The 8,578-nt window shown below is 66.6% G+C and overlaps 3 protein-coding genes across 3 annotated transcripts in view; 1 reads left to right on the top strand and 2 right to left on the bottom strand.

Moving 5' to 3' along the window:
• Positions 1 to 1,697: 1,697 nt before the first annotated feature.
• Positions 1,698 to 3,257, bottom strand: EMIHUDRAFT_104745 (Protochlorophyllide reductase; the record flags this gene model as incomplete). The annotated part of the gene is made up of 5 exons (XM_005763689.1): positions 1,698 to 1,795; positions 1,825 to 2,023; positions 2,108 to 2,587; positions 2,654 to 2,886; positions 2,978 to 3,257. The coding sequence occupies 5 exons, from the start codon at positions 3,255 to 3,257 to the stop codon at positions 1,698 to 1,700; spliced, it is 1,290 nt and encodes a 429-aa protein (XP_005763746.1).
• Positions 3,258 to 4,536: 1,279 nt separating this feature from the next.
• On the top strand, positions 4,537 to 6,440 carry EMIHUDRAFT_104746 (hypothetical protein; the record flags this gene model as incomplete). Its single annotated transcript, XM_005763690.1, has 2 exons — positions 4,537 to 6,174; positions 6,213 to 6,440. 2 exons carry the CDS (start codon positions 4,537 to 4,539, stop codon positions 6,438 to 6,440), a joined length of 1,866 nt encoding a protein of 621 aa, XP_005763747.1.
• A 342-nt stretch (positions 6,441 to 6,782) lies between these two features.
• EMIHUDRAFT_214623 (hypothetical protein) overlaps positions 6,783 to 8,578 on the bottom strand; it is a gene marked incomplete at both ends in the record, with an annotated part of 3,113 nt that continues 1,317 nt past the window's right edge. Inside the window, 4 exons of the mRNA XM_005763691.1 lie at positions 6,783 to 7,151; positions 7,311 to 7,559; positions 7,719 to 7,778; positions 7,923 to 7,958. Coding sequence (XP_005763748.1) covers positions 6,783 to 7,151; positions 7,311 to 7,559; positions 7,719 to 7,778; positions 7,923 to 7,958 — 714 coding nt within the window. The remainder of the gene's footprint in view (positions 7,152 to 7,310; positions 7,560 to 7,718; positions 7,779 to 7,922; positions 7,959 to 8,578) is intronic.

Here is an 8,578-nt window from a genome sequence, read left to right on the forward strand (position 1 = left end):
CACTTTCTAGGTCGGCATCGCGTCCGTGCCTCGCTTCCGCGCGGTCAACGAGGAGGTGATCCGGTTCGACGTCGGCCTCGCGCTCGAGGACACCGCCCCTAGAAGCGGAAGACGTGCTCTTGTCTCCCAACCAGCGCTCGCGAGGACACGGACTCCGCTGTCTTCGACCGTCTCCCGCCGTATTCACTGCATTCGCACCCCTCGTACTCACGCGGTGCTCTGAAGACACGGCACAGTGCCGTCCACCCTGAGGTGTCTTCAGCACGTAGGACACCGTCGGAGGAGTCTTCGTCGACGAGAGCGGCGAGGTGAAGGCCTTTTGGGGCGCGTACTGCTGCTGCCACGAGGACGAGCTCTACGAGCAGTTCGAGGGCGTGCCGGCCCAGCCGCTCCTACCGATCCTCGCCGCTTGCTCCGAGGTCGCGGAGGCGGCGCGGCAGAAGCGCGGCCCGCCGGGCGGCGACGACACGGGCGAGGGCCGGCCGCTCGGCGCGCCGCCGCCGCTGAGCGGCCTGTACTTGCTCGACGCGGAGCTGCGCCCCGTCTCTCTGAGTGTGGCGTGCGGCTCGGTGGCCGGCTCGGGGCTTGGCCTGAGCCGCGCGTGGGCGGAGCGGCTCGTCGCGTGCGAGCAAGAGAAGAGGCAGGTGCTGTCGGTGCAGCGGCTCATCCCGGGGACGCCGGCGCACGGGCAGCTGCTCGAGGGCGACCTGATCCTCGCCGTGGACGGAGTGCCCGTCAACACGTTTCCCGCCGTCGAGGCGGCCGTGCTCCGCTCGCCGCGCGTCCAGCTCACCGTCTTGCGCGACGGCGGGGAGAGGGCTGTGGACGTCTCGACGAGCGAGGCGCGCGAAGACGCGCAGCCTCGTGCACGCATGCATCCCGCGCTCCCCTCCTCCGCCAGTGTGTGTCCGCCGCTACCGCCCCCCTCTCCGCCGCGCGCAGGTCCGCTCAGACGGGACGACTCACATCACCGTCTGGTGCGGCCTCCTCCTCCAGCACGCGTACCTAGACACTCCCTAGACACTTCCTAGACACTTCCTAGGTGCGGCCTCATCCTGCAGCACGCGTACCGGGCCGTCCTCGAGCGCGGCTACTCGCCGCCGGGCGGCGGCGTCTACATCTCGTACTACCTCTACGGCTCGCCGGCCCAAAAGTACAAGCTCGTGCCCAAGAACTGGATCGTCGAGCTCAACGGCTCGCCCGTCGCCGACCTAGCCGGCTTCGTCGAGCTGGTGCGCGAGCTGCCGCACGGGGCAAACGTCCGCGTCAAGCTGGTCGATCTGAATGGAAAGACGTCCGCCTTCTCCCTCAAGACCGACCACAACTACTGGAGGGGGTACGCGGTGCACCTCGCCGGAGAGCAGTGGGTGCTGCGCGCGCTCAACGAGCCGCCCGCGGCGAGCTGAGCGAGCGCGGCGCGCCGCCCACATTCGTTCTCGAGTACGATCGCCCACGGCCTTCACGGCCTCTCCCCGCACTGAATTTAAAGCCCCGGCGGTCACCTTCATCAGCATGTCTCGCGGGTGTTTTTGCAAAGTGTCTAACTCCACTACTCTCGTACGGACTCGCTAGAGTCGTAGCCGGATTCGATTTCTGCGAATGTTGTCTTAGAGCGGCCCTCCGAGCGAGCGCGGGCATTGAATCCGGGGGGCACGATTGGCCACATGCGCTGTCAGTGAAACCCCCACTCTCTAGATCTACGCGAGGAGGCCCTCGGAGAGCTCCCACAGCTTCGCCGCCTTGGCCGCGTCGCGTGCCTCGGCCGAGGGCGCATGCTTGCCGAGCGAGTGCTTGCCTGTCAACAAACCATACACGATTGCTGACGAGTGTTCGTTGATGAGCCTGCCAAGCAAATGTGAGTGCTGTGCTTGCCGAGCGGCAGCGCGTCGTACCAGCCGCCCGTCTGCCCGTCCATGGCGGGGTCTACCGCGAGGTAGGCGAGGGCGGAGCCCGCAAAGTCGTTCGTCTCCGCGACGCCGACCGCCTTGGAGATGCCGCTGAAGACGGAGCCGAACAGCCTGTTCTGGTTGCGGAAGAATCCGTCTGGGTCGGCGATCAGCCCGGGAGAGAAGGCGTTTGCCTAATCTCGCGGGTAACCTCGGCTCACCTCGTGCAATCTCCGGTGGCCTGTCCCCGGCCACGAGGCGCTTGCCGTGATGCCGCCGCTCCCCCACCGCCGCGCCGCCTCGGCCATGAAGAGCATGTTGCACAGCTTGGAGTCCTTGTACGCCTTGTCGGGGTCGTACGTCCCTCCGTCGACCATTGTGAACGCCCTCCCGCCCGCAAGTCCCTTGAGCTCGCCGAGGCTCGCCCACTTCTCGGGGCCGCCCTGTCTGCCCCCGCCGCTGGCCGGGTCGTGCACCCCCGACGCCGTCACGAGCAGCCGCGGCTGGAGCGAGCTCTTCGAGAGCGTCGGCTGCAACAGAGTCGCGAGGGCAAAGTGGCCGATGTGGTTCGTGCCGACCGTGAGCTCGTACCCGTCCGCGGTGAACTGCTCGGCAGGATCGCCCACGTTCAGGCTTAGCCCCGCGTTGAGCACGAGCGTGTCGAGCGGCTCACCCTTCCTCGAGGCGGCGAAGGCGCGCACCTACAGGAAGGTTCCGAGAAGGTTCAGGGAAGGCGCAGCCTTCCTCGAGGCGGCGAAGGCGCGCACCGAGCTCAGGCTCGACAGGTCGCACGCGGCGCCAACAGCGCTGCCGCCCGCCCTCCGCGCCGCGTAAAAGTCGGGCATGCCCGCCGGGCCAGCGGCCGAGAGACCCGCCGCGTACTCCATGCATGCCGTCGCCGCCGCGTCCGCCTTGGCCTGCGTGCGGCACGCGAGCGTCACCTTGTGCCCCGCCGCCGTCAGCAGCTTGGCGCCTGCGAGGCCGACGCCCGAGGAGGCGCCTGCGCGGGTCGTGGACGCGTCACGTTACAGGAGGCGTGGAGGCGTGCCATAGTGGGAGATTGACCGATCGGCAGGCTTGAAGCGTGTCACAGGAGGCGTCTCGGAAGTGTCTTGGCGCGCCGGTGACGGTGACGTGGCGCACGGGCGCGCTCGTCAGGCCGGCGAGTAGTGTCTGCTGTGGGATGACCAGCTCGCACGCTGCGCCGTCCGTCTCGCACTGGTCGGCGGCAGCGGAGAGCGGTGGCAGGGCGATCAGCGCAGCCGCAGTCTGCAGGTGCTGCCGACGCGAGACGAGCCGAGCCCTGGCGTGCGACGAGGATTTGGTGCTTGGAGCGTTGAGCGAAAGGGCCAGTAGATGGAGCAGGGACATTCTCTGGACACCACCGGCAACGCGGGTGAGGAAGTTCTGCTGCCATGAACTGTATCGTCGTCGTCGTCTCTAGCCAGTCACTCTAACTCTCAGAGATGGGCTAAAGAGGATCCGGAGCGCGGTAAGACTCTGGGGCTCTCTCCGAAGGGAGCGTAGCGTACGCGGAGGGAGCTCAGAGTTACCCCCCGTTCTCTGGAACCTCTTGGAGCAAGAGGAACTCGCACGAGAGACGAATGCGATTCGATCGGGCGGTAGATGAGGGATGGTGGTGGGTCGCTTGAGAACTGGTCGATTGGCGTCTGTCTGAGCAGGAGCCGACGCTAGTCGGGAGCTGTGTCAGGAGCCTCGTGGCGCTCGGAGGTCCCGCGCACAAAGCGGCGGGCAGCGGCGGGCGCGGGGGTAAGGGTTCCCGCCCGCTAGGCGCTGCCCTCTGCGCCGAGGCTCGACCCGCTTCTCCTCAGTTCACTAGCACAAACTGAAGTTTGTTTATCATGAACTGTATCGTCGTCGTCGTCTCTAGCCAGTCACTCTAACTCTCAGAGATGGGCTAAAGAGGATCCGGAGCGCGGTAAGACTCTGGGGCTCTCTCCGAAGGGAGCGTAGCGTACGCGGAGGGAGCTCAGAGTTACCCAAACCGGAGCGAGGGAAGGAGCGATCCCGGGGTGAGCGACTCCAAGCGTAGCGCAGCGCGTGAAGGATCCCCAAATTGAGTGAGTGACGGTCCTATTCGGTCTCGCCCTCCGAGCTCGGGGATGGGGCGGCTCAGTGCGCGAAGCGGCACTGGTCCCCCTGCCTGCAATAGCCGGCAGCGAAGAAGCGGCACCGGGGGACTCCGGTCTGCTCGCTCGTGGAGTCGTCGCGACCCGATTTTTGAGGGCCATGAAATTTAAGGTGTTGCTGCGCAAAAAGGGCGGGGCGCGGGCGCGCGCGGCAATGGTGAGCAGTGTGGCCCACCCAGGGTAGAGGGTACCCTCTCCGAGGAATTGGGTTCTGCTGCTCTAAGACCTCGAGAGCGTGCGTGTGCCTCTACTCGCTCGCTGGCTGTGTCAGTCAGTCAGCTTTTCCCACCCACAGATGGAAGTACCTCGTGTGGGTGTGTGTGTGTGGGGGGGGGGGGGGGCATCTGTTAACAAAATCCGAGCGGACGACTGGCCCGCAATACGTGGCTTGTGCTCGACTTCGGGCTGCATCCGGCCAAACCAAAGAAGGCACGAGGCTGCGTCGCGGACGCGGCAAACCGCCAAGTTTTGGGACGCTCGCACCGACCTCGGCCATTTTAATGCTCTCCTACCTGCAGTTGCTGCTCGCACAGGGCCCGCCGCCCCTCTCTTGCGCGGACGGATCTCAGCCACTCTGTGCTGACGGCTCGTCGCCAGTTGGGATGCCACCATGTCCTAATAACATTGAATCACCGCACCCGGCTTGCGCGGATGGCACGCCGCCCACTTTTGGGAATGGGGGTGGCGGCCGCCCTCCAGGAAAGGGTAAAGGCGTCGGTGGGGGTGGCGGGGTTGGAGGTGGTGGCGTCGGTGGCGGTGGAGGTGGAGGCGGTGGCGACTGCAGCTCTCCCCCTTGCGCTACGCCGCTCCTCGGGACGATCGGCAGGACCACGGCGACGGGCTGTGATCCGGTGTCCGGCGCATGCTTTGAGGTGAACGAGGACATTTACGGCCCCTTTGAGGCGGGCTTTGGCTCGCAGCAAGACGGCATCCTCGCGGGACTCGGCTGCAACCCGGGCAGCCTAGGGCACGTCCAAGGTGGCATCGACACCAGGACCGCCGAGGCCATGGTCTCCTGGCAGTGCAAGATCGAGCTGCCCCGCTTTGAGCAGGGCGGCCGATACGTCTCGCTCCTCGACACCTGCGGCGGCCACACGCGTGAGTATCACTTCCATGAGCGGCTGTCGTGCCTGTACAACGAGAGCGACTTGGGCGATGGGCTCGGTTCTGCCGTCGGCGTCATGAACGACGGAAAGCTTCTGTTCGGACGCATCGCCGGCCCAAACGTGCCCTCGTACGAGGGACCCGCCGGAGAGAGGCTCCCCTTCCTCGACGCCTGCGGCGGAGCCTTTGACCGCGACGGCCTAAACTACCACTATCACGTCCAGGTGCGGCCGCCCTTCACGGTGGGATGCTTTGGGCCGGCTCTCGACGACAACGGCGCTGAGCGACCCGTTACCCTCGCCGAGTGCCGCGCCCTCTACTCTGGCTGCGCCGCGGCGCCGACGACGGTGGTTACCGCTTCAGGGGCAGCCGACTATGCCCTCTGGTGTCCCTGCTACGATGGAGCCGGGAGCAACGTCGGCAAAAGTCCGCTTCGCGCCTTTGCAACCACACCGCCATATCCAAGCCCCCCGCCTTGGTTCGCCCCGCTGCCAGCGTGCGACTCGGATCGGCCGGGCTGGGCCTCTCATCGCACGCTGGTCGTCTCGCTCGCTGCGCGTGGCGGCACCAGCGAAGGTGAGGTGGTGGCCTGGACGCAGAAGCTCTGCTGCGTGTATACGCACGTAGAAGTGGCTCAGCGCGCAACCAGCCAGATGACCAACTTCGACGGCTCAACCATCGTCTATGATGGCGCGAGCTTCGAGGAGGTGGCTGCGGCGGCGTACGACGACATTTGCGACATGCCCATGGGTAGCACTGACTGTGCTAGCTGCTGGCCGTCTTCGCCGCCGCCCTTGCCACCGCCGTCGCCGGTGCCATGGGAGGAGTGTTCCGACGCGGAACTTGGAGGCGACTTCAACGGCGTCAACAACTTCACGATCAGCGATGCGCTGTACGTGGCGCAAATGTGGTCAGGTAAGGCCCCGCGCACGGCTTGCATGGGCGGCGATTTGAACGGGTCCGGAAGTTTCACGATCGCGGACGCGGTTTTGGTGGCCATGGTGTACACGCTCGCGGCGAGGGAGTTCGTGGAGGTGTGACAGCGTCTCTTCACACCTATTGCTGTGAACAGGTGTGGGCGGGGAAAGCGCGCTTCTCGTGGCGGAGCGGCAGCGCTGACGGCGCTAGGGACCCGGATGGCATGATCGTGATCGTGAAGCCGCCGGTCGAGCCGGTCGGGCCGCCGGGCTGCTGCCGCGCGATGACAGCGGAGTGCTTGTCTTGTGTCGAGGGGATGGGGGAGGATGAGTACTGCGCCAAGAATCCGCAGACAATCGGGTGCCACAAGACGCGTCGCTAGCTCTGCGGACGCCAGAGAGTGCTGAAGTTCAACTTGCCAGTGCCAAGAATCCGCAGTTCCGCGCCGCACGGCGCACGGGCGCACGCAGACAGCAATTGGGTGCAAGACGCGTCACAGCTCTAGCTCTGCGGACGCCGGAGAGTGCTCTCAAGTTCAATTTGCGTGAAAAAGAGACTACGAAATAAACTGTGAAATGTGAGATCCACAAGGATACACACAGCATACTGCAATACCTATCCTCATAACCTCATATGGCTGCCTGCCAGGAGTCAGACGCAGCGCGCGCGGTTTCAACAGCAGCGTGAAGCTCCAGTCCACGCTCCCTGCAAAACAACCGAGGTCTCATGTGCGCCCGCGCTCCTTCGCGTCCTTGGCCGCGGAGTGAATGTACCCGCTCACGCGAGCCCTGTTCACCGAGTCAGCGGAGCCCCCGCGGACGACGTGGCTTTTCATAAAGTCTTTGTTGGCGACGAGCTTGCGCTGAGCCGCACTCAGCTCCCTCTCCTCCCTCGCCTGCCTGTCTCGCAAAATCTGCGCGTCGAACTTGGCCTTGTGCGCCGCCTTGCTCAGCGCCTGGATCTCTTGCGCCCGCCCTGCGTTCAGCTCCTGCGGGCGCGGGCCCAGCCCGGAAGGGTCCCCGGCTGCTCGCGCGCCGCCGCGGACCGCCCTCGCCCGAATGAGCTCCTTGACCGCCTCATCAACCGCCCCCTCCTCGTCAGAGTCAGAGTCTGACTCCTCGCGGCTCTTTCCGGATCGGCGCGGGCTAGCGCGCGCGGCGGCCCTTGACCCGCCGCCACCGCCGCCGCCACCGCCGCCGCCGCCACCGCCGCCACCGCCGCCGCCGCCACCGCCGCCGCCGCCGCGAAGCACCTCATCGATCGCTCGCTGCAGCCGCTCGAGCTGCCCCGCCGTCCTCTCCTCGTCGTCGCGCCTGAAGCCGTCGACGACGGCAAAGACGAGCTGCTCGGCCGCGCCCTTGTGCGCGCGCAGCTCGAAACCGCTCAGCTTGACCCGCCGCTCGCACACGTCGAGCCGCATCGACGCCGACGGCGCGCCGCGAAACGGCTTCAGCTGCGCCGGGACGAGCTTGGCGAGGACGAGGCCGTGCCGCCGGCTCGCCTGCAAACAAGACGGACTCTGGTCGTGGCGGACCGTGCCGCCGCCGTCGTCGGGCTCTCAAGGGCCACGTCAGCGCGCCTCGCTCAGCCGCACCAACGCCGGCAGCAGACCTACAGGGCTAGGAACCGTCTAGGAACCGTCTAGCGACCTTCTTGGGACCAGCGCCGGCAGCAGACCGTCGAGGTGCGTGCTATGGTTGCACACGATGTTGCGCGGCAGCTGCGCGCCCCAACGCCCGTCGCCCGTCCCTCGCGAGGCGCCCGCCGCCGCTGGCCTCGGCGCGGCGCACGGCGCGGGCGGAGGAGAGGCGACGGGGCTGCTGCGACCGTTGCACGCCGTGGCGGGGCCGTGCAAGTCTCGCACCAGCCGCCTTGCCTCCTCGCAGACGGCGACCAGCGCCTGCTCGCAGCTGGAGGGGTGAAGAGGCGCAACTCACAGCGCCTCGTCTCGCCGCAAGAGGGCGAGGCGCGCCTCGACGCCACGCTCCTGCCCATCGAGCCACGTGCGGAGGGCAGAGTGGAGGGAGGCCATCGGGGCGGCGTCGATCGTCTGCGTCATGAAGACGTGCCACCACTCAGGGCGGGGGATTGCGTTGCGGTGATGTGCGGTACTCAGGGCGGGGGATTGCGTTGCGGTGATGTGCGGTGTACACGGAGCGCTGTGTGAATACGAGGAAGCCGAAGACACGAATACCGCCGAAGATGCGGTTGAATACGGTCGAATGCGTGACCTCTCGAGCGCGGGTTGGGACCCTCGAACACTTGCACGCACACGTGTTCCGCTTCTAAGGTCGAGCGCCGGGCACGAGACGCATCGCAGCTCGACGCCCCTCTTGAGCGGGTACCCCTCGGGCAGCTCGAGCTGCGGGGAGAAATGGGGAGATATGGGGAGATATCATGAGCGGGTACCCCTCGGGCAGCTCGAGCTGCGGCGGCCAGGGAGGGTGCGTTGCACACTCACTCCTTCCCGCGAGCGCGGGAAGGGAGGGCCGCAGGCGGGCTAGGAGAGAGGGAGGGCGT

Source organism: Emiliania huxleyi (assembly GCF_000372725.1).
Source record: "Emiliania huxleyi CCMP1516 unplaced genomic scaffold EMIHUscaffold_62, whole genome shotgun sequence".
Classification (NCBI taxonomy): Eukaryota; Haptophyta; order Isochrysidales; family Noelaerhabdaceae; genus Emiliania; species Emiliania huxleyi.